Source organism: Macrosteles quadrilineatus, unplaced genomic scaffold, assembly GCF_028750875.1.
Source record: "Macrosteles quadrilineatus isolate MER2022 unplaced genomic scaffold, UCM_ALF_1.0 Scaffold_1__1_contigs__length_201487025, whole genome shotgun sequence".
Classification (NCBI taxonomy): Eukaryota; Metazoa; Arthropoda; class Insecta; order Hemiptera; family Cicadellidae; genus Macrosteles; species Macrosteles quadrilineatus.
This window is the reverse complement of record NW_026542594.1, coordinates 200,727,499-200,754,032: the sequence shown is the minus strand read 5'-3', so window position 1 is coordinate 200,754,032 and position 26,534 is coordinate 200,727,499. Positions and strand designations below refer to the sequence as shown.

At 36.2% G+C, this 26,534-nt stretch overlaps 1 protein-coding gene across 1 annotated transcript in view; it reads left to right on the top strand.

The window, feature by feature from the left end:
• Positions 1-26,534, top strand: part of LOC128994304 (roundabout homolog 2-like) — an 85,605-nt gene that overhangs the window by 46,973 nt on the left and 12,098 nt on the right. The window contains exons 5-15 of the mRNA XM_054418747.1: positions 9,958-10,111; positions 18,915-19,045; positions 19,976-20,121; positions 20,603-20,729; positions 21,455-21,660; positions 22,098-22,277; positions 22,814-22,922; positions 23,535-23,785; positions 24,264-24,403; positions 24,959-25,142; positions 25,771-25,996. Of these exons, the coding sequence (XP_054274722.1) occupies positions 9,958-10,111; positions 18,915-19,045; positions 19,976-20,121; positions 20,603-20,729; positions 21,455-21,660; positions 22,098-22,277; positions 22,814-22,922; positions 23,535-23,785; positions 24,264-24,403; positions 24,959-25,142; positions 25,771-25,996 (1,854 nt within the window). The remainder of the gene's footprint in view (positions 1-9,957; positions 10,112-18,914; positions 19,046-19,975; positions 20,122-20,602; positions 20,730-21,454; positions 21,661-22,097; positions 22,278-22,813; positions 22,923-23,534; positions 23,786-24,263; positions 24,404-24,958; positions 25,143-25,770; positions 25,997-26,534) is intronic.

Genomic DNA, 26,534 nt, shown 5'->3' with positions numbered 1-26,534 from the left:
TCCCGCCTTTGTTAATAGCGCCATCTCCACGCTATTTCTCGTGTTTCACGAGTTTATAATTTCCTTCTGTCAAAAAGTGTGTTTCACCATTATTGCAGAAATTGTTATCATGCAGCACCCTGCATAGGGTTAGGCGTGAACCAAATTAGGGCCAAAGTTTAATAGACTTTACGAAATTATATGGTTTGGCGGCAAACACATTTTCATACTTTGGTTATGGTTTATTTTATCGTTGAAACTGTTTTGAAAATTCAGGTTATTCAAAATAAAAAAGCGTTTAGGAAATCCCCAACCCTCGCAACATTAACCTTATCCACTGCACCGTTACAGATAGCGGGACTTTGCAATCCTCCCTTATGATCTATAGAATTATTTCACAAAATTTAACATTTCTTTGTTGTCTTTTGCCTTGCAAATTGTCTGGGAGATCACAATGCACCCACCTAAATATTTTAGACTAAAAAAATATCATTTAAGAATTGTTAAAACCTAGTTACAAAAACAAGGTTTTACAGGTAAGTTTAGTTTATTTATGTATTTTACATGGACAATTTCTTGAAACTGATTGGTACTTGGAAATATTCTCTCCTTTGTTCAAAACCTAACTCCAACAAACGTTTTCTTGTTTGATCACCAAAGTCAGCAGGTTTTGGTATAGATTAAATTTATAAATAACTTGAGATTTTCAGGAACTGGAGATCAAGAAAAGATGACCATCATTAAACCGTTCTACCATCTTATTCGTAGACGTGGAATATTAAGTTGTAGTTTATAAAACTCCAGATTGTCAAAAATTGAGCGTAGGCTATGTTTGTAGAAAAATATTTGATGTTTGTACGTCTACCCCCACACCTAACCATATCCAAACTGAACAATTGGTAAAATTCACGATCTTCAAAAGCTGAAAATTACAACTAATTATTCTTATTGCTAAAAATACTTTGACATCACGGTATGATTGTATTCCCAATTTAGACATTACCAGGTTTTTTATTTGGTGTTAATGCTACGGCATCAAACATAAATGTTCTCCTTCAACGAATGTTGGTTAGGGGTAGTTTTGTAGCGTGTTTCATCGTTTTGCCCCCGCCTTGTCATCATTGCGTCAACACGCTGGTTTTCTCACGTGACTATCCCCCCCTTCATCCCCCCACTTATTTCCACCCCTCAAACTACTATCAACCCCAAATGGCTGTCAGTCTACTCTGTTATGGATTAGAAGTCGGGCCAGGTTGAAAGAGATGTGGATGGGCTCTGATGAAAGTCGAAGATAACTACTCGTATTGACAACGCATTAACCGTCTGTGTTCAATTAAGAAAAAAATTGCCTCCAATTTTTTTTCTTCTTCATTGATGTCCCACCTTCACATCCTTGGACGCTAGTTCTAGCCCGGAACTGTTTTACACATTATTTCTGGCTATACCTAGTGGGTTGTGGCAGACATCCCATCTATATGGATCAGCTGTCGCCAATTTTTTACTAAAAAAGAATGTAGTTGTGTGAGCCAGTCACAGATTGCGCTAGTGTCTAAAACTCTGTTTTGTAACTTATTTTTCGTTACTGACATAGTTGCTGGGTCACAACAGTTGCTATAGCTTATAATAAGTCATTCCATCAGTTTAATTTGGTAAAAACCATCATGTAATCGGCAGAAATGAGTAATTTAGATCAGCGCAATCTGTAGGTGGCTCACATCAACTAAGACAAATTTGATTAAAAACCTGGCTACAACTTTAACATGGGGATGGAATGTCTAGTGGCGTTATCACATTGATAAAATCCATTGCTGATTGGCGGGACTTGAACCCAGGACCTCGGGTACCGAAGACCCTTGCTCTATCCTTAGCACCAGCTCACTTCTCGATCCATAACACCACTACAGTAGAAGCTAGGATTACACCCTACATAAATGATATAGGGTGTATCAATCTCCTAACATAATCGTATTTGTTACTCGGTCTTATTTAGGGGGTGAGTATCAGGGAAGCAGCTTTTAAAACTCCTTTGGCTAACCAAGCATGAAATGACGGAATGGTGTACGTCAGTTGGACGACTAGGGGGTCAGGGGGGACGCCCCATGGGTATCAGGGGATAAGTGTTAATGAAATTTGTATGAACGTTATTTCCTTAGTGAAGGTTAGTGTTGGTTCCCATGCTTATTTATTTACCTCATACGGATATAAAAAAATAATCGCCCAACACTATTCGATGTACAGTATTTAGGCTTACTTATGAAAAATATCAGTAAAAGGGTACGTGATGGAAAAACATATTAAAATGGGAGTTTTTTTAATTTCAACTAGTCACATTATACATGCAGACAACATGGTTAATGACTTAAGGGTGGAAAATATGTAATATGCCCATTACTTTCTTAGTAATATAAAATTTAATCGAATCTAATCTAATAAGAATACAAAACTTAATATATGTATTCTATAATCAGCAGCTTCCATATGGAACAAAATATACGTATACCACCGTAGCAAAGACAAACACACAATTCATCTTTAAACTAATATCCATTTATCATTAATATCACTTTGAATGTTTAATGTAGCTTTTAATTAATTGATCTTGAACTTGAAATGATATATTTGCTAAGATTGATGTTAGTTAAACTTGAGTTGAAGATCTTCATTCATAAAGTTAAATTAGTTTGCGAGCCATTCCTTGTTCCAAGATGCTTGTTTGACTTCTCTGATGGGAACATTAAACAGCTTTGGTGTCTTATTGATCATGATTGGCACGAACAAACCGAAACTGGTAACATTCCCAACATACTTATGTGGTTTATTAGTTTTAATGTATGTATGTTTTATTGTTTTTTTTTTTTAGAATTTCCTACTTAGGGAGTAAGCTATTACCGTAGGTATCATATTAAGACTAGTCCCGGGATCGGTTAAATTTTTCGTTTTGAGGTCCCAAGACGATAAAAACGCCATCCGTTAAAATGCATAATAAAAATTTTATAAGACCATCGTGATATGATATTAAATATTTTACCAACGTTTTTAAATAACACATGACATAACAACTGACAACATAACAACTGATAACATTATTTTAAATAACAGGAACAAGTAATTCCTTTTTTCTTCAGTGATAAAATCTTTCACTTATGATTCAACTTTCTACAATAAAATTATTACAAACTTCGTAATAAATTTTCACATTTTATCCAACGATTTTGTATCTGTTTTATACATAATGATTTTTTTTCGAAGGTATCCCATACGTATTATGTTTTATGAATATGCTATCCATTACAACAATCTGGATATGCAACACAGCCTCCTCTTTTATTGACCATTTCTTTTACAAACCGTCTTTGAGGATTAAATTGACTTGCAATACAGGATATTGAACCTTTCTTTATTATATGGATATAGAGTCAATTTCCATCTATATCACTAATCATCTACAACTGCTACACCCTTGTTGAGGATAGGATACCCAACGCAGCCATTCGTCTGTAAGATCTGAGAAGTTTGGAAGTGCAAGTCAAGAGTGTCCCCAGGAGAGTCATAACTCAGCCATGGATGTGAGATGTAATTGTGATGGAGATACCGTTACTGAGATGATATACATTCGGAAAGGGCAAATATTCAAGCTCGTGTAAATTACTCTACCAATTTCAAATCAATTAAACATAATTATGTGTCCATCTTTAATACATACATGATATTTAATCATAAACAATCCCCTTTTTCACCCGTCCCAACTTAATGGATGTTTAAAGTAAGGTGAAATTGTAAAGCTTATCCAGCAGAGTGACGAATAGAAACTAAATATTTCTTTGTGTTTCGTCCCCCTAGCGTTAGATTTATCACTATACTTCGCTTTCAAATATCTAGTGATGTTGATCAACTTTCTTTATAACGGTTTAAGATGTGAATTTTAATTTAACAGCCGATCCTTCAGTTTATTTTTCAACCACAGATGGTAAACAATACACGAAATAGTTTATGAAAATGAATTGAAATAGTTATTTGTGCAACTAGTGAGCAAAGTGAGCAATTGCCTCACTCGAGAGAAATCCTTACTCACGAGCCGTGAATTGTTTCTCGAGTGAGGCGATTGCACTTTGCACTCGAGTTGCACATTATATTTTTCCTACAGTTACAATAAAACAAATAAATTGGTAAAGAAACGTGCCTTCACGTTGCAAATCTGGAGTGAGACAAAGTAATTAGAGTGAGACATTGCATTGTTAACATTGCCTCACTGATGAGCGAATTGGCCACTTTGCTTTCTTAAATCGATGAGAGAACATGTACATTAACTGTAGGAAAATGCCACAGCTGTTAATTAATAGTTCATACAGCTAATGAAAACTAAGCGACCTAGTTACAATAAAATTATCCTTAATAACGGGTATAGACTGGGTTCCAATAGGTTTTCTCTGACTGTTGAGCCTGTATAAGGAACCAAGTTGTTTAAAAACCATACTATAATAATGTAGTTCCAAACCTACATATATAACAGCAGCGAAGATATACTAAAACCGGTGGTTAGCACTCGAAAACGCCAAACATTGAGGGGGATTCACAAACACAAAAATATTACATCCATGAATGTATTCCCAATAAATCCCCAGAAGAAAAGAGGACTCTGACAGAACGAATCGAAGACGATACATTGTATGAAGCCCAAAACCGATTTAGGGTGTTATGATGGATGAGAATAGCCTACATATATCACTGGTTATATGCAGTACTGTATATACATACTGGTTATACAAGACATCTGATCAGAACCTCAAGAAACGGAAATAAGGATATATTGTTTGGATTTGTACTTTTAAGTCTGTACTATAACAAATACCAATGTTTTAATTTCTCCCATTATACATAGTATATGGAAAAAGTATTATTTTTGTACAGTTTTAGAGTTTGAGTTTTGGGTGTAAAAATATCCACTAGATCCATCTGAACAAAAATCACTAAAATCAGGGAAGAGAAATTGAAAATCTTGATTTTTTTCTATATTCCTAAATAAATAGTATCTGTAGTTTGCCGATCAAGAAATTTGAAAAACTAAAAAATTAGGATAAATTCTGAAATAGACATATTTGAGTGAATTTCCTTAAATTTAACTGCTAACAAATATAAGAATCCTGCTTATATAAATTATAAACTCATGTGTAACGATGTTATATCAGTTAGGACCACGAGTGAATCTTTAATTTTAAAAAGATTTTTGATCTTTAAACCTACTATGTGATTTGCACTGCTTTTTATAATGGAACAGATAAGACACTTGAGATATTTCAAGAAAATCTAATAGTAAATGGTTATACGAGTAATATTTATTTTTCGTTTACTCATGAAAACACGTTTTAATACTATAAGCAACTTCTGGTTTTCCTTAAGCACTTTACCCCAACAATTTATTACTTGCTCCTTCCTATTTCACTGACAATAAAGTAGAAAATGAAGACACAGCCGCTGTCACTGTAGATGATACAAGAACAGATGCAGCCATTCCAACCCCTAGGTAATCTTGGAGCGTCTTATTTAGGGGTAGATCACAGAGAGTATCTTGAGAGACTCCACTAAACGAACCGTGTAATGATGTCTTTAGCTGATGTCCAGACTATCAGGATAACAGAAGAGCTGCTTAAAAAGTATCAGGGGAGCAGATCAAAAAACTAATAACTATCAGGGAGATAGAAGAAAGATGATTAGGAGATGATAAAGTGCTTAATATTTAATTGGGGTTAAGCATTAGGGGTGGATTTTGAGAATTTCTTATGAAGCAAAGTAATTTTGCTTTAAATAAAGTTTTTAGGACACTAAAAAACACAGAAAGGTTGAAGCCCTGTTACTTTCAACCGGTTCTGTAAACAAACGATCTAAAATGTATAAAAAAACAACTTATTTTGCATTAAACATGCCCTTCTTAAATGACTTTAGGATAAACGAGTTTAAGGTTTACTGTTAAACGAGGTGGGGAAAACTGTGACGTTTTTCGGTAAAATGTGTATAGTATAATATTAAATAAATAACTTAGTCAAATTTGATGAAAATATCACCACACATTGTCTAAATACTCGTTAAACCAAATGTTAGGAGGTAAATCTGACATTAATAACGAAATATGTTAGGGAAAATCAAGTCACACTGATGAAAATGTGCTAGGTCCACAGCATTTCTATAACGGTGGTTTTAAATTATTATAATATTTTTCAGAAGGATACACACGAGTATCTTCAAAAAATAAACACATTAAATAAACTCACAACTCAACACAGTAACACCCATCTGGGTTCTACAACTTCAATTTATTACCTTACAACTCAAAACGGGAGGTTTATCGTCTGCTTCCCCTAAAAAGAAACCCCTAATCCAAAAATCTACCTGAGATTAACCCCGGAGTGTTTTACAGGCAATAAAACTTGTTCAGATATCTCACGCTATTTGTCGTGATGTATCGAGTTTCGGTGTAAATAATTGCTGCGTTATCTAGGGGTTGGATGGTAATTGAAAACTGATTAGATTTATAGCTCATTGCATTCAGCGTAGCTTTTAAAATAATTTTAATTCATGTTGAATTTTTTTAAGAGGTTGGTGGCCTCTTTTAACCTTGCATTTGCCCGTCCACATAGACTAACCGCCCGTGCGTGGATCGTTAACAGCAAAGCAAGGAGTGAGCCGGTACAGTACAAAGATGAACTGTACTGCTACATTGTTTTCGGCAGTGACCAGGATCCGAACCCCCGACATCGCTGCCTTGGGCCCGAAGTCCGCGACGCTACCGACTGAGCCACCGACTCACTATACATACACCTTATTGACAATCGGTTGAATTTTGTATAATGCATTCGGTCAAAGAAATTGCACTTCTTTTAAACAATTGTATCAGTTGAAAACATAACTATTATTTGTGTTCCAATTATATTATACTTTCATACGACGATGTACAAATTTTCTGTTTTTCATGTTGTTAGCCTCCGGATGACTGGTAATAATAAATAATGGTTTAAATACCTTATATTATCAAGTGATCCATTGTAGTCCAAACATAGGCTACTGCAGTTTCGTTCCTCTGGGACGAAATTTGATGTCCTTGACAGCCTGATGAAGTTCCCATCGGGAACGAAACTGCAGTTGCATTTGGACTACAAAGGAGCATTTGGTATTTAAACCATTATTTATAAATTATCTGTGGTGCGTGAATTTAGCTATTTTTCATATAGAGAACAATACCGAGGTATCATGGTAAGACCTTGCTTGACCTAGGACCGATTTACTTTTTCGATTTGATGTCCGCAGATGCCAATGCATCAGTAATACATGTCCGTCAGCATGGTAACTCGAATAAAAATGATCCGATTTTGACGAAAGTTGGTACAAATGTGTAAACCTACATTTATTTAAACGAGTTCGCAAACAAACATGATCGGTCTAAGGAAAGGAGTTTTGTTCATTTTTTTCATCTAAGGACAAAAATACGACACTTAAATTTTATACAAACCTTTAATGCACAACTATACATTAAATTGCTCATAAATCGTAAAAATACCGCAAAATTAAGCATTCAGCTTTTTAAACAACTTATTCAAACCTGTATTAAATTAAAAACTGCAGGTTTTGCTTTGCAATAATTAACTAAAATCACATTTTTAGATTGTTATTAGAAAGTCTATTTATCTGCTGACACTCAAAAAAGAATTAAAGCCACAGTTAATTAAGATAAGTAACCCCATTAAACCGGGTGTTCATCGTTGAGGCGCTTTCGACCTTGAAATATCTCTTTCGTGATAAGAGGCAATGAGCTCCCTAACCCTGGGCTCGTAATTCTTTTCTTTCCACCAGCCTTTCTTTTCCCAGGGATTTCTTTTCCTTTATCTTAAAACACTTTGAATTGCATTAGGTGTAAGTGTTCTTAAAACTTTTACGTGCTGTTGTTTTCCGTTAAAATGGGATGGTTAGTGCTAAACAAACGTGTGATGTTTGGGAAGTGTGTACGAAGTTTTGAAAATGATGTTGAATTGATTACATATTATCACTTACCTGTTACATGCTGTTTACGTTTGTTTAAACATAAAAAACGATTGGATGGATGTTAAATGAATATACACGTTGTTACATAATGTTGAATTGATTACATATTATGACTTTAGCATACTATATTTACGATACGTCAGGTGGGGAAAGAAATTGTAATGTGTGACAATAATTTGTATGTACAAGAAGCACAATTGTAGGTAAAAATTGTTCAATAATTGTAAGTAAAAAGCACAATTGTGATTAACTTAAATATCGTTTTAGGTTACTGACTAGGATCACAAGACAGCAATACAGAGTGCAAATGTCACAAATTGAACAGGGTTGAAATAAAAGTAAATGACACACTCTTGAGGAACACCTCAAGCGTTAGTTTCGGTCATATCTTCATAATAATTTATCACATTTACTTTTGCTTTTTTGACATGCAGACCATTGAAAATCGAAACCTATGTTAAGTAATTAATTAATAAGGGCTATTTCAACTCCTCCGGTTGGATTTCAATGAAATCACACCTCTAATTGACAACCCTAGAACTATTCACTTTGAAATCCAATAACCCTATAAAACAATAACATCCACCTGCCTCCCCTTAAATCTTTGTCTCCACCAAGTGTCGCCGGGTTGGGGGTGGAACCTTTGAAACGCAATCTGTGCGATCTTATTGATTGAATCATTCCTCATATCATGACAGATTAGGGTTAACTCTGAGGGGTGCAATCAGGGGACGGAACGATGCACCCTCACCCCAAACTAATAAAATGTCACGTGATCCAAGAAAAACTGGAGATGTGCGGAATAAGCCGTCGAGAGGTGGCTGTCGGCGCTCCAATTATTCTCGAGAAGGGGCGTGCGTGGAGGACTGAGAACAATATGGCTTAGTGGGGCAACATTCGTCATAGTGTATCCAGCTTGTAGTTCTGTAATTGGTCCCTTGTGGATTTTTCCTTTTAATAATATAATAATTAATGCTATAGATGCAAAAAACGTGTATTAATTAATACTAGAGGTCGTCCAGTTGTCGAAAACTCGAACAAAAATATACGTTATGTACAGACTTCTCTATTTTTACCCCACGCGTAAATAAAACATGTATTTAGAATTTGTTCCACTTGTTTTGATTTTCTGTTTATATTTCGTCACCAGCATGGCAACCCGTAAGGCCGATGTTATTTTTTTAAATTTTTAATCAATTTTTTTTGTTTTTTTAATCTATTTTAATTTATAAATTGATTCTGTACATCTACTGGAAAATATCTTTCTAACAGTATTGTATGCAATTAAAAATTGGTTTTATGTATCCCAAATTTTCTTACGATGAAATTAGTAAACCACTTGTGATAATCTAGTTCGGTCAAGGATATGATTTCTATACAGATTAGGTGTACGGTGATTCAGCTCTCAGTGCATTCTAGGAGTTCAATGCAGTATAATGATAACGGTTCAGCCAATAAGATTCTGAAACTTGTATTGTATTTTAAATTGTTTTTAAATCCCACCCAAAACAAGTTGTCTTCTTCGATAATGACGTAGGACATCCTCCTAGAGTTTTATATTAGTACTATCATAGACCAACCAACACAAGTAGACTTCTCATCCCATTGTAAATTTTGAAGCTCGTGTCTAGTTCATGTCCGGTGACACTGATCGCTACTGTCTACGAAATTTTGTTTTTGTTTTAGGGTTAATTCCATGATGAGTGCTTTATTGTTTTGTTATATAACCAGGGGACGAGTTATTGATTATGATTAGATCGTTTTATTTGGCCAAACGAGGTTTTTAAATGACTAAAATAACAAGGAACAAAATGTCAACAAAACACGATCTCTACAGTGCACCAGCCAGAACTAAAAAAAATGTCTTCAGATGATCCATAAGGGTGAGAAATCTGTAGGGAGTCTGTATGTTTTATCTATGATACATATGATACTCTTTTGTTACAGTTCTGAGGGAGGAGTTCCGTATCCAGCCCAACAGCCAGAGGGTGGCCCAAGGAGAGACCGTGGTACTGGAGTGTTCTCCCCCCAGAGGACACCCGGAGCCGACGGTCCTCTGGAGGAAGGACGGCCAAGTGCTGGACCTGGACAACAACCATCGGTAAGTGAGAGGTCTTTGTTTACCATCGAGTTTCATGTGCAATAGTTTTCAAACTGACTTAAGTCAACAATCACAAACAGGTGTGGTTATGGTGGTTAGCGTCTCGGACTTAAGTGCGGAAGGGACGGGTTGTATGCCATAAAAATGTCAATGGCGTAGAAACATTAAACAAAAACAATACAGCTTTATTTACCAGGCAAATGTGAATAACCTTTTCCAACCAGAACTGCCTAATTTACAGGGGTATGACAACAGTGGATTGGTTGATGGACATGCTTATTGGTTTTACATTCCCAGCTAATGAACCTACTAATGAACAATCTGATAAAACAAAATACACTGTAATTAGTAAAACTAGTTAATGGAGTGTATGAATTAGTTTTGCGTCATTGCATGTCTAGGAAAATTTATTTGGTATGATTGTTTATTAAGTTTAGTGAACTGTCTAATTAAATAGCTTTCAATTCAAAAGTTTTTGTTAAGACGAATTTTCATTTTGGATAAGTAAGAAAAATCAAAGTTTTCACGACCAGTTAACAGATAAGTTTTTTATTTATCAGATTCCAAATCGTAGTTAAAATATTTTCACTAATCTTGATGGTAAAGATCTCAACAATCCTTTACATTACATAACCTCAATCTTAACCAAAAAGGAATTTCAAACAAATTGCAGCTTTTTAATATGTATTTAAATAAAACTATGATCATAGTATACTCTGTGGCTGATTCAATTTTAAGTCAATAATTGATTATCCGTTATGTGAAACGATACAAACAGTTGAAAACGATTATTTTCAGTTCCATAGTTTATGGGTTTGCTATTTTGAAAATGTAAGACACCAGCTTAAGATTTGAATCTTGTTGTATTGCGACCGATTCTTGCACGTTAAATTTTCCCACCGTTCTCTGGGCACACTCGGTTGTTTCCCTCCAAAACGCGGCATTTTACCCTCGTTATTTTCACCATAACCTCCTGTCAGCTGTTCCCCGTGTCAGGTGATGGATAAAGCCATTACGACCGGACGATAAATATTTCAACTTGCAGGATCCCCCGGGAGATAAGACAGTTGGCTTTGCATCGATTTATAAAACCCTCTTGATGGATCGAAAGCCAAAACGTGAGGCGTTCTTACAATACCTCACACCAAGGGGTGACGGTGATACTGATACAACTTGCTTTAACAGTAAACTCTGAATTTTGTACTACTCACACTTCTCATTTCATTGTAAACTATAAAACCTTTTCGATTTATTTATTTATTTCAACGGGCATCTCCATTTTACAACCATACAAATCGAATCAGTACAACTCAGGATGGCTTATACCGGACATATAACAAACACAACAGAAACAGTTTGAAAGGATGAAATAGTTCATTGTAAATAAAACAAACTTAGACAAACAGTCTAATGCAAATAGGAACAAAATCAGAGTGAGTTTGAATAATACTGAAAGTGGAAGATTAGAATACATAGTTGATAATCCTGACAATAATAATCAATTCTGTGCTTATAGACTAGAATAAATTCAACAATACAATAATGATCTTGATAACAATTTTATGCTAGGGACATTTGATTTTGGTGTTCACTAATTTATTGTTTCTCCTTTTTTGGTGGAGTAAACAACAAAACGCTCTCTAGAAAAAGTGGTGAGAACCAACCTTAAAATTCCCTTAAATTATGTATAAGAATGATAAACCTTTGATGGAATATTTGTTTCTCCTTTATAAGTGCAGAGTGGTCAAGAAATTATCACAATGCTTTAAAATATTGGTGATAGACGAGATTCAAACCCGAGCCATTAGAACCTAACTTCCACTCTAAAACCATTAACCAGTTGTGTAACGGAGATTCAGTTATATAACCAAATAATATGTTACATTTTCATTGGGCTATTGATAAATGATAATTTCTAACAATTAATTGAGTGTATTAGGATTCAACGCACAGTTAAAAGTCTCGAGATTAGACGTGACTTCAAGGAAAGATGAACGGAAGGAAAAGGAAAGTTTCAAGTGTTCCATTCATCCTTTCAGAGTTATGAAGGATGATCATTGATCAAGTTAGGAGTTGAGAGTAAAGATGAACGACTAATCGACTCGAACTAAAAACGATTTCTTAAAGAAACACGTTTATATTTTTTAATACATACTCATTCATTGCTATGTATTAATTAAGACATCATATTTGCATCACCTATTTTGTTGGCCAATCTAGTTTGACTAATTAGTTATAAAATATTTAAGTACTAAGCGCGATATAATATTCGGATTAGCGTCGTTGCAAACCGAGATTAAAATGTTTTAAACTGGATGTTTTGGTAATTATTGGACTTTTTAAATTGACTAGCTAAATAAACAGCAGGTCTTAGTAACTGAACTACATTAGGCGTACCTTCGTTGTGTGTCCTATCCTAAATACTGATATAAAATTAGAGTAGGCACCAAACCATATATGTATTTTTTTTTAGGAACAATCAAACAATTGTATTTTTAAATTTGATCTCAAAAATACGTATGGAATGAAATAAAAATTCGACAACCATCCTAAATTCAGCAAGCCCAAAAAGTTCAATACTTACGTAGATTTTTATCATATTTTAAGACTTTTTACGCAGTATACCATTACATACTACCATACAACTGTTTTTTTCAACACTGTATCCCCTAACAAACTATATGTAGAACAAATTAGACTGAACCCATTTAGAAACATACTATACACGATGTATTTTTGAACCGTGGCGGCTTGTGTCAAAAACGTTTTGTAGAACACTTTAGTTCTTAACTAATTTTAGCTATAACTTTTACATTTAATTCCAAGCATAACATACAAGACAAACAAAAGCCCTAGAAGCTCTCAACAATGCATTAGTGGCATTCTTCAGCTCTATTCTAAGAGCTGTCCAACACATTAAACACCCAGCTAATGTTGAATTATTTTAACTTGGTGTCTACTCTAATGCTATATAGATTTAAAGTATCCCCCATTGATGTTGAAATTTGTACTGAATTCTAAACTGTGTAAAAATTACTAATACGAAAACAAATGTTATTTGTTAAATCGCACCGCATGCAAGAATTGTATATGTTTTGCAAAATCTCAATTTAGGTCATAAAACATTTTACATAAATCCTAAACAAATCGTCTAATTAAACACGAATATTGTTTAGTTGATTATATTACCGTAAGTTGTCATGCTATTCATACATTGATAACGCTTCAGAATAAAGAAAAACCTAGTTCGATTTAAACTTAGTTCCGGGTAGGACCGAACCGAACCGGACCGGACCGAATCGGACAAGTAGCTTATACCGACAAAAATGATACTACAGACGTAAACGATTTCGTCTTCTCTACCAACTTGTAAAACATGTAAATCTAGACGCATATTCTGAAGACTACGTCATCTTGTAGACCTCATCAACTAGTTCACGAATTACTAAAGACAAAAATGAACACCAAAGATATATTGTAATTGTTTAAAATAACCGCAGCTGGTTTATATTGGAATGTCTACTTCAGTATCGCAAGAATAATAGTCCTAAAACAGCCTCATTCCATTACGGTTTCAGATGGTTTCAGCTCTCTGAACTGTGCCATCGCGAAGAAGTAAAGAAGAAGAAAAATTGAACGTAACCGATGCCTCACATTGGGGGGTTCTCTCTTACTATGCCAAAATAAATAATGCTAAAACTATACATTGATTTCCTTTTCAATCTTAGTTTCGACACAGACTCTGTTTATATTTAGCCACGAAGACATAAAACATGAGCAAAGAGTGTATTTTCCATAAAATATATCTGATTTAAGACTGGTCGAATAATTTTAGTAAAACTCATAATGTTCTAGTTCTTTTGGCTAAACAAAACGGTAGCCTACTATAACCAATGCTGTAAACATTACGGTTCAGAGTAATTGCATTTTTTGTGATTTCCCCCATAAAATAGCATAGTTACTTCCACCGCTTCCAATAATGGATCGACAACCTAATAGGATGAAGTGTGTCAGATTGCTGATACCGTTTACTTATGATTTTCATTTCTATTGTGAATTTAGCTGAGCAGTTTAGCTTCAACAGAAGGTTGATGCTTTATAGCATAGACCATCTTTTATGTTTTTTCATTCCTAGAGTTCGTGCCTCCTTTTCTTAGTCGTTTCTGGCATGTGTAAGACATTTTTACTATGCATCCAAAGGTATTTCAAATTACATTTAGTTGGTAAGTTATACCACACGCTTGATTAAGGAACGCGGCAGCGTTCCGCCCCGCCAAGTCCCCCAGCGGTACACAGCTGCTGCAGTGTATATATACATGACGTGACAAAGTGGCTTTTTTACTCGTCTATAGCTCTGAAGAAACAAAAGCTATTAAAATAATTGTTCATCTACTGGATAGGGGCAATCATTCTCAACAAAATTAAAAAAAAGAATTTAAAAAACGGTTGTGTTTGAGCCAAGAAAAACTAGTTTGAAAATTCACAAATTTTCCGTGTTCTCCTTCTTCTCCTTAAATGTTGACGGACCTACAGCCCAAACCACTGGCTCAATTTTAATGTTTTTTATGTTGTTTGAAAGCCCTTAGCGTGTAGATGTGCCTTTTGAGGGTCTCAAGTCGGTGCGTTGACCCATAAACCCTTGGCAAGCCCTCAAAGTACGAGTTTGGCCCATTTAAATAACATGGGATTAAAATCAAAACAAAAGAAGGACCAGCTGCGATTAAATCTTAATTAATTAAATGTTAGAGAAATTCATAGGAACAGCTGAAAAATTATTTTAATACTTTTATAAAGTATTTTTTTCAGGTATACTGAATGATTTGAATTACTTACTATATAAAATTACTTAGAGCAGTGATATTCCCCGATACTTTCCATTGAAAAATGCAGTGTACCGATGGTACACTGGTACAGCAGCTCGTCATTTTTAACAGTTTAATACTACTTATCAAAACATATGAAACCTAGGAACTTGAAACTTAGTACTAGTACGCTAGTACTAAGGTTTGTTCTATGTTTTGATACACTAAAACAAATAAAACGATCGGGAAAATCACTCTACATACGTTAAACAAGCAATTAAAAAGTGATATGTAAATTTAGGATAAATGAGTTATTCAATATTTGTTTTGCCTTATGCTATTTCTAACAAACCTAATTAGTTTGATTACATTTTTACATCTCTAATAAGGGCTCAATTTACACTAGTCTTTAGATATACGGGTTTAATTATTAGAACACCTTTGTAACATCAACACATTTTATGTTGTTCAAGATGAGCATTGATGAAATTTGAAACTGAGTTTAAGCCCAGTGGGTTTGTTAAATAGTAATTTTGGTACGTGTGTCAAAAAGTTTTTAATCTGTTTAAAGCAGATAAGACCAAAAATGTAGAATTTAGTTCTACATTAACAATATTATTGAAATTAAATGAGATGTAGTTGTGCCGTGGTCTATATATCAGAGAAAAGAGGATTTTTATTTTAACTGTTAATTTTCTACAAAAATAAATAAAATCTAACAAAAAACCACTAAGTGGCAACACTTTCCCCGCCAAGTCAGCAATCCAAAAAAGTTAATAAATCATTACTTTTTCCGCCAAGAAAAACAATGTAATGTATGTAAGTTTGGCAACTTGGCGGCAGACTTTTGCTCGATCCCTTTAAAAAAATACCATAAAACTAGTTTCATTGAGCAAGTATCCCTCCCATTGGTACATTGCTAGGTGAGAGCTTATTTTACAAAATTTGACCTTATTTGTGCCACATTTCATAAATTATACTTAGTTGGACTAATTAATTAGGGAAGTTGATTTGTGAAATTATCCACGAACGTAACTTAAATGAAAAAAACCAAGCAAAAGTCTGCCGCCAAGTTGCCAAACTTACATACATTACATTGTTTTTCTTGGCGGAAAAAGTAATGATTTATTAACTTTTTTGGATTGCTGACTTGGTGGGGAAAGTGTTACCACTTAGTGGTTTTTTGTTAGATACTAATTTCTTCACTGCATTGTCAGATTTATACCTTCAATAATGTATTTTGTCGGAGTTTCGCCTTGTATCTGCTACACTTGCTGTAGAACGTCAGTCGACTACTCAATACCTGGCCTGTCGCCAGTTGGCTGCTTAAGATACAACAATGGCTATTTTCCCGGCTGAGCGATTCTGATCCACGTGTTTTGTCCTCTCCTTTCTTCTCATTTCGTTTTTCATTCCCGCTTTAATCTTTTGAAAAGGTTGCTTTCCATCCCATTGGAGAATGTGTTGTTTTCGTAGCGTTAGCAGTGTTTAGTATACAAGTCTTTTAAAAAGACGAATGTTGTGTCTGAGTTCGCTTTATGGATGAATTAAGATGAATAAACACATCACAAACTAAATAAAGCTATTAATTTAATTTTTCAAAATTTAGTTTTACGGTGAAATATTTCCGTGGTATAGGAGTTGTGCAGGTTTTGCATCAAGCACCAAGCTGAAGAAAATTCATAGACCGATTCCGAGCATAATCTTTATAATTAAGAAAGTTTTGGACGAATCCTGTATATAACATCCACAATCACAGGATGTGAATAGTAAGAGAATAGTATATTTCATTACTAGGACCGAAAGTGGCATTTTCTGTCGCGCGCTCAAGTTTTTGTGTGAGGCGAAGCCGAACACAGGGAACACCAATTTCACGTGCGAGGCGAAGCCGAGTATGTGAGGGCTATTTTCACGTACGAGGCGAAGCCGAGGACGGGAATAATGGAGCAAGTGCCGGATAATAACTTCGGTACGAGTTATGAACGATACTTTTCATCACGACGCAAAAATACACCAACACAGAATAGCAGACCTCAGTAATATTACAACTATTTTATTACTCAATTAATTTGATTGAACATCAAAATAAAATAAAATAAAATTTTATAAAAGGAAACCTACACATATTTCTCAATACATTTTGTTTAAATGTCAAAATAAAAGAATAAAACAACTTTGAACAATGCATACAGCTGATTCAAATCATTAAATTAAACCATTACAAAACACTAGCGCGCGTAGTGAATAAATGTAGAACTAATTGAGAGCGAGGGAAAGTAAATTTAGAGCGAGGGAAAATCAGCTGATCGATTTTCCCTCGCCCTAAATTAGAGCTTAGGAAACGACTACTTTCATTGATGTCAGCTGTTACCGAAAACAGTTACTTTCGTTACGGAGTGATGAAAAATCTTTTACCTTTAAATAGATTACTTAAAATTCAACCTAAAAATCTAAAAATGTCTCTTCAGGATGTAAGTATTTTTAATTTTCTTTTTTGAAAACGTTACAATGACTATACAATTTTTTCAAAAGTTTTTTTTTGCGTCTTAGAGTTTTCATGGAGTTTTTTATGTATTTTTTAAGGGTACGTCAAAAACTCGTATCACCTAACGCCAACATTTCCATAGAAATCACATCAGCCCGATATATATCACTTTGGTCCAGTATTGAACGATGTTCAGATTGTAAGGGGAGTATTTTACCCTATCGGACACCCGGTCAACTAATTTCTCTACTTACAACGTATTTTCAACTTTACTTTTCACACTATGCTGTTTAACGAAATCCACTACCCAAAATGTTTAGGTGCAATCATAACCCACTTCAAACTCAAAAATAAAAAATACTAAATTACTTACGTAAAAACTCTTTAACAAATTTTTTTAGTGTTTAATCGCCAATGTAAGTACATGATGGACTCGAGAGTTTAAGAGAGGATTTAACAGTTTACTGATAAAGTGGTCCAGAGAGAGTTGGGTTGAATTGTTGAATTGATCATCTCAGCGAGATGGATGTGGGCAATTACCTCTGTTGAATAACTTATTGCCCGGTCGGGACTGAAACTCCCCGGCAACAATCGGGCATTAGCCGGGCATCGATCCGTTGGGCGTAGAGAATTATCGGTTTTGCTCAAATTACTTAGGTACGACAATCGTTTATAGGGCTAAAAATGGAAATAGGTGAAATCGTTCATATAAGGTTAGTTGAAACAATATTAGGTCTAAATCGTTGTTAAAAGTGTATCTGGAACAATTATTGAGAGGAGTGAGCAAAGCTCTTAAAAAACTCTTCTACTTTTTTACAAATACTCCTCCTGAAAGGCAATTGAGGCAATACGCACGAAATTTAGCACAGTCATAGTAAACAATCATGGGAAGGTATAAATCTGAAATGGTACAAAACAGACTACAGGACAGGACTTTTCCCTACGGTTATTTAAAATTTTATAAACTTAACATGGGCCTTAAGGGTTGATTGGTTGCCATGTCAGTATTTTCCAATAAAACAATAAAAATGTTCTCAAAGGTAACATGTCATCTAAACTAGCACGTAGCAAATATAGAACAAAAGGGACCCGCAATCGGATCAATTAAATGTAGCAACCGTAGAGCATATTAACTACAAAATGTATAAACAAAAAATAGGCTATACACCATTGAATTTGGATACTGAAAGTAGACATTCCATTTACGTCCAGACGTACTATTGACTTTGGATACTGCAGGGAGGCGTTTCATTTATGTGAACCAGTCAATGTGTTTAGCATTGACTTAACTGTGCGTTGGATTTATATGCTTGCTCCGCTCAATTTTGCAAGCAGACAACTGCATTGTACACCTAGTGGGTGAAAATCGTTCTTACAAGGTACATCGATAGAGTATGTTCTATATAGTGTTAACGCCTAAGGAAAGGAAGAAACAGTTGTGTCTCGTTTTTTAGCCAAAACGTAATCGCAGTTTCCTCAACGTAAACTCATTTTTTGGCTTTTACACATGTTGCAGACTACAGATTGTGGATGGAGGCAACCTAGCTATCCAGGAGGCACGACCAGGGGACGAAGGCAGGTACCAGTGTGTGGCCAAGAACACCGTTGGCTCCAGGGAGTCCCAGGTGGCCCAGCTGAAGGTCCATGGTAAGTATATACAGAGTAAGCGGCAAAAGGGTGTTTAAAGGATAGCTAACCAAATCAGTTTCTGAACACATCCTGGAAAGAAAACAAGTAGTTAATTCCAGTACATTTCATTGGTTACGTAAACACAGTATCTATTGCACTTCATAATAATTAAGTAATCTGACTTTGGTTGCATTTTAAATTAAGAGCTTCTAGAGTCTTCTAGGTCCTCGAATGAAATGACGAATATATTGATCGATAGTTTATTAGATGACCGTAATTAAAATATTCAAAAATATTGAAACCAACCAATTAAATAAAAATTTATATTTTAATGTCGAAAAACATTTTTTCCTTGAAACTTCTAAAACTTTGTCAGGGACTCCATTATATATTATTTCACATAATATTATAACAAAACCTAGAATAATCATTGATCACATACATTTTTATGTTTAAAACAACTGTATTTAAAACAAATGTTGTCCTTTACTGTATGCACAATTAAAAAGTTAAAACATAACTCGTTTCACTGCTGTACACACATTACTAACTTGAACCAGAGGAGGAGTAGGCATTTAACGAGTAGGACATTTTCTACTCCTTTAATATATGCTTAAACATATTTAGTACAATTAATAATTTTTATCCCAACTTCTATTTCCAACCTATAATCATTTTCTTGATAATTGCTCTTCACATTATGTTTTTTTTTCTCTGATTCACGAGTGGGTTCAGGGTAGAGCAATTCAGTTTATGTAGAATATCCACCCCAAATTCACTCTGCTGTACATAATACTCGCTAAAAGTAGTAGTAAAGTGGGATTTCTGAGCCAGACGTGACGTTATCAGCTTACAGCAATGCAAGTTACCACGTGAGAAGAATGATGTCACCCGTTCAGCATCTCTGTTCCCCTAATACATAAACTAATATTTCTTCCTTCCCAACAGTTAAGCCCCACCTCCTGAGAGGCCCCAAGGACACGGTGGCTCTGGCAGGAGCCAGTGTAGTGTTCGCTTGCGAGGCTGCTGGAGACCCACCACCGGACGTGCTATGGAGGCGAACCGCTGGAGGTGGAAGCATGCCTCTAGGCAGGGTGAGCATGGGTCTAGGGAGGGTGTTATTATGTATCTTAAAATAATCATAACTAGTGTCTAAGGCCAACTTGATTTAATTTGATCAATTATGCTCTAAAGCTCTTCTGATGAATAAATGGGTAGGTAAATATCGCGTAATTGAGCCTCATTTTCCCAAAATAGCACTTCCAACAGGACAAAATCTATTCTATATGGCTACTCTATTTATATAGCATGTAAAACTTGAATAAAAACCCAGCTTTAGCTGTACAGATTACAGTAAATATTTAACTTTCATCTTTGGCTAGTACTGTTGTGGACCTCCTATGACCATTTATTTTAAGTTTGTAGTCTTAGCCTTAGGTCTTAAGTTTCATCTAACGTATATGAATGTTTCGTTCCTCCTAGTTCGACGTATTGGAAAGTTGTAGTCTCAGTCTTAAGTCTTATTTTCCTACAAGTTTTTGTTTTTTTTTCCTACTGAGTTTTGTTTTTCTTTAGGTCCACGTTTTGGAAGATCGTAGTCTCAGGCTAGATTCTGTGGTACCAGAGGACGAGGGCGAGTACAGTTGTGAAGTCGACAACGCTGTTGGAAGTCTAACAGCCTCAGCAACACTGACTGTGCATTGTGAGTATACTACATGACTACAAAATATGTTATTGGAACAATAGAAAACCTTTTCTAAACAATAGCATTAATGAAAAAAATTGAAAGATTTAAAATGGTGAATCATTTATTTGGCTAAAAATCGAAGAGCAAAAAGTTTAAAATAAACTATTTAATTATATGTTCTTCTTTCTTCTGTCTTTTATGTTTGCTTTCTTAATATCATGAATCAGGTTTGACTTACAATCATGAAGCCTTATTTATCTTGTGTTAAATTGTATTTTTAATCGTAGACACTATAGTCTACGAATCTGAAATCGTTCTGAATCGTTTTTATGAGTCTGAAACAATAAAACATATATTAGTGCATGTATTTTATGTGTTGTATTATTTTATAATGTATTTTTGTTATATATTTACACTGAAAATAGTTTCCACGTGGTAGGTACAAATTCGGGTCTTGAGCCTACCAGTGTGGGAAAGTGGAAAGGGAGGGCCATGACTTAGTTTACACTTGTTTACTGTTTTACTGAAGTCCCGCGCTCTAACCACTACTTTCAGCTCGCTCCCACCCAATGGGAATTGTTTTAGAGATCCATCACATCTCGTACAGGTCGGGGTATAATTGTGGTAGATTTTACAAAAACTGGTTTCTATTACAAGCCATGACAAAATCTTAGTCTGCAAATCGCGGATTTTCAGTATCTATCAAGTTTGATTAAGTTATTTCATCGTTGTGTGCGCAGCACCACCGGTGATCATTTCGCGACCCGAGGAGTTGACCGTGGCCACAGGAGAAACGGCGCAGTTCCAGTGTGAGGCGCAGGGGAAACCTTCTCCTTCGGTGTTCTGGACCGTCCAGGGGTCCAGGGTGTTGCTGTTCCCGGGGGAGACTGCTGGAAGGTTCACCGCGTCCCTGGGAACCGACGGGATCAACGTACTCTCAGTGCAGGTAAGAAAAGTGAGGAGGGATTGACTACGTATCAAATTTTGGGTTACCTGGACTTAATTTATTAAAGTAAGCTGTGGTACAAGATGTAAATTAATAATAAGAGAAAATTTGCCTGAACGGATAAGGATACTTGCCACAAAACTTAAATGGACTTAGCATTTTGGCCAAAAATAAGTAGTAAACTAATCAAGAACTAAAATGAAAAACTATTTTTGGAGGGGGGACAGAAAAAGTTCGTTGTCTCATTGAAACACCTTTTTAAGGTTACTATTTGTCAAAGATATTTAATGAGAATTTTTAATATAAAAGTTTTCTCTACCACCACTGAGACGAGAGGTAAAAGGTGTCAACACTACAACCAAAAGCCACGACTCTTAAAAGTTCGTCTTTTGAGTTTGATTATTTTGAAAACATATTATTTTCTAAATCTACTTTAGGAGGTGACCAGAAACGACACTGGCCTCGGGGTGGTCTGTAACGCCATCAACTCCGCCGGATCTGACAGCTGGGCTGCCAGACTGACGGTGACACAAGGGTTTCATCCTCCTCCGGTCATCGTCCTCGGCCCGGCCAACCAGACACTACCTTTGGAGACGGAGGCCAGCTTCCAGTGCGAGGTTAGTCATTCGAGTTGTCCAAAATATGATTCAGAAATATTATTTGCCGACTTTGTTGCTAATCAAGTTTCTGAGATTACAATTTTCTCTTTTACTCTAATTAATATTTTGAATGAATTTAGGATGCCAACATTTAACCGACGTGTCACTTGCTTAACTGGCTTGTCGACAAAGTGGCCTGTCGGACGAATTGCATGCCCTCTAAATTAGAATTTCACCTTGAAAGAATAATGACTCATGAGTATCGTCTGGTACAAGACATACATAAAGTAAGAAGCCATTATTTATAATATCGAGGCTACAAAAGCGCGAGATGAATTGCTCAGCGAAAAAATGTGTAGCTTTATTAGTAACCCTATCGAAAAATCTACACACTAACACCCAGGAAGAGTGACCGGTTCTTCTGTCAATCATGATTTTTCTCTCTTGAGTTGTGGTAATGACTTTTCTCAATCTTTGATTTAAAGTATCGAATATATCAGTCATTAAGAGTGTGTCACATTTCATTCATTTGCCCTGATTCTACTGTTTGACAGGTCCGTGGAGAGCCATCGCCACAAGTGACGTGGTACAAGGACCATTCCCCAGTGCTCACGATGCATCCCAGGATCTCTGTGTTGGACAATGGCACTCTTTACATTGAAGGTACAGTATTCATCTTATGTAGCATAGACTCATCTGTCGGATTCATATGCATTTGTCGTGCATTTGTATTCTTCTTTTTCCATTGTCTAAACACAGCTGGTAACATTCAACATGCTTTGCGTTTCAACAAGGATTTTTAATGGTACACTTAAATTAACATTACAAATAGACATTTTACTGCACTCCTGGCTATGTTTATTGCAATTGATGGCTAGATTAGGTCAGTAAAAAGATTTATTGATGAGTAAAAAACAAGTTTCGCTACTTTTTGGGATCGGAAACCTGATGAGGGAACCTAAAATTGCAGGCTTATTACACAAACTGGGAAGCACTGAAGAAGTCTTAGCTTAAGAGAATTAAATAGCTACCAACTAAAAGAAAACACAGACACGAAGATAAAATTGTGAAAACGAAAAAGGATAAACGTTGAAGTCAACACTGCCACAGTCCTTACAGTCAAAATACAAGAGAATGTGGTAGATACAAAGGTTTAGCCATCAGTGACTTACTTAAAAATCATTTCATTAAAATTTATTTCGCTTACTATACTGTTTGAAATCCAAAGAAGAATAGGGAAGTTTTTTTATAGTTGTATGCTTTATGAATCCCCAGATCTGCAGCGGACAGACGAGGGCCTCTATACTTGTGTGGCCGCATCTCAACACGGCAAGGCTACTTGGACCGCCAAGTTGCGGTTAGAGTCCCTCAGGAACTCTGACATCGCGTTCTTCAGGAGTCCCACCCTGGCCGCCCTCCCAGGCCCGCCCAGCCGCCCTCTGGTGGTCGCCGCCCACCGCAGCTCCGTCACCCTCTCCTGGAGCCGCCACTCGCAGATAGGCTCGTCATCCCTTCTAGGCTATCAGGTGGGGACTTTGAGGTTTGAATTTCGAATGGGGGCTTAGGTAGGGGCTACACCAAATAAAACTATATTATTAACGACTGATTATGATGTGATTCGCACTCAATTGTAAACCACACCAAATAAAAAAGTGATTTGCTCCAACAGCGAAATTCTAACGATTTCAACTTTAACCTCCTCTTTCATGTATATATTTAATCAGAGGATATTGCACAGAGAGTCGATCTCTATGGCAGATACTGCACAAACTTTAGTTTGTAACCAATTATCAATAGATCAATAGATCTACCAATTATCAATAGATGACGTGTGTGATGCTTTTCCGCAGTTTTGGAATGCATAACAAAATGCTGATAAACAATTTGCATAATCCATAGAAATGTATTCACACAAAGTAAAAAACACAACACCAAAATGTTTTCCTACTACACTACAGCCGTAATCCCTATGTTCCATTTCAACACGTTTCTCCTGTATTCCAGGTGGAACTGTCAGGACGCCCTGTTGGAGGTGAGCCTGGAGGACACACAGTGGGATGGGTGACCGTGGCTCACAGGGTCCCTGGTCCTACTCACGCACTTCACCACCTTCTGCCAAACATGACCTACGTCTTCCTTGTCAGGTGGGTACTCTGAGGTCTCTACTTAAGGTGTAGTTTATCATACTTAAAATCCCATCGAATAAGGGACAGAAAATTCCTCAGGAAGCTCTAGCCAAGTAAATATGAAAGATCAGGCTTGCAGGTCAGTTAAGTTTCTAGATGCTTTTCAGGGAAGTGAAAATGCCCGAAGTGCTGACACACATTAACCTGTAAAGTCTCCCCAAATGATGATGATAATGAAAGCCCATTGATCAAGTACTGCTAGTTTGAACCATAAAATAACATACTTTCTTGTTTGAACTGAACCTTCTCTTTTTCAATGGTTGGGACAATTTCAACTTTACAAGATATGTAATAATACAAACTGTTGTTCATGACTGATAAAAAAGAGGCCACTGAAAAAGAATTGTACTCATTTGAAGTGACTTTTGGTGTTTTTCGAGGTTGTTGTATATAAAATAGGCCCTAGTGATCACGCAACCATACAAAAGCTCTAAGTAAAAATAACCTTACTGCAATTGCACGATTCTATAACTGTTATGTTTGTTGAAACACGTTTTTGACCACTTGTTCCAGGGCTGAGAACGCCCACGGTTTCTCTCCCGCCAGTCCGCTCTCATCCCCCGTTACTCTGCCTGAGCAATCAGCTGATTTACCAGAGGAAGTGAGGGAAGCAATGGCCACCCTTTCTACAGGCAACATCTTGGAGCTCTCCTCTATATTTCCAATCAGTTCTACATCCATCAAGCTAGGCTGGGAGGTGAGCATTGCAAGTCTTAAATAACACTTGTAATTGGGTTTAACGTGATTTTGTACGTTTGGGAAATGCCTAATGCACCAAAATCAGGAGGGTCAGCAGACAGGTTTCATCATTCAGACTATAACATGTCTCTGTCTCCAGATACTGATCTCCGACTTTGTGGAGGGAATGTACATCTACTCCCGAGGTCTCGACGTCAGATCTAAGACTACCAACGCTCTCACGGTCATCCATGCTGGAGACACGTCACGCTTCATAGTGACAGGTTACATCATACAGACTATAACATGTCTCTGTCTCCAGATACTGATCTCCGACTTTGTGGAGGGAGTGTACATCTACTCCCGAGGTCTCGACGTCAGATCCAAGACGACCAACGCTCTCACGGTCCTCCACGCTGGAGACACGTCAGGCTTCATAGTGACAGGTTACATCATACAGACTATAACATGTCTCTGTCTCCAGATACTGATCTCCGACTTTGTCGAGGGAGTGTACATCTACTCCCGAGGTCTCGACGTTAGATCCAAGACGACAAACGCTCTCACGGTCCTCCATGCTGAAGACACGTCAGGCTTCACAGCAGACAGGTTTCATCATACAGACTATAACATGTCTCTGTCTCTAGATACTGATCTCTGACTTTGTGGAGGGAGTGTACATCTACTCCCGAGGTCTCGACGTTAGATCCAAGACGACCAACGCTCTAACGGTCCTCCACGCCGGAGACACGTCAGGCTTCATAGTGACAGGTCTGATGCCTTACACCCGCTACCAGTTCTTCCTCGTACCCTTCTACAAGCACATCGACGGTCGACCATCTAACTCACGGACTGTCAGGACTCTGGAGGATGGTAAGTTGATGAATGGATGGGGTGGTCTAGTAGCACAGCTCTGGACTTCGGTCCATGAGATCCTGGGTTCAAATCCAGCCAAATTACCAATTGATTTTGTCTAAGTGATAAGGCCGCGACCCCTGGGTCTAGCTTGAAGGAAACGATTCCGGGGTAATAGCCATATTAAACTTTGAAAAAGAATTTCGCAAAAGAATGTATACATGTTTTATTTTGACCTAGGACAAAAACGTTTCTGAATGGATACCACAAACACTCTTTGTGCTATTGTAGAATTACAAACATGTATGCTGCTCGATAAGCTAAACGGATTTATAATTATAGGAGAAATAACAATAAATAAATTACATCAACGCACTAAATCAATTGTCTTCAATAAATTCATAACAAAAGAAAAATTTACAAAAAATATGTTTAATTATTTACTTTACAAGTATAATCTGAAATATGTTTCAATGTGTAGTTCTTAATGGCCAATAATCCTGAATTAAATATCATTTTCAGTTTTATTTTTTAAGTTACCTACAATTTACTCTTT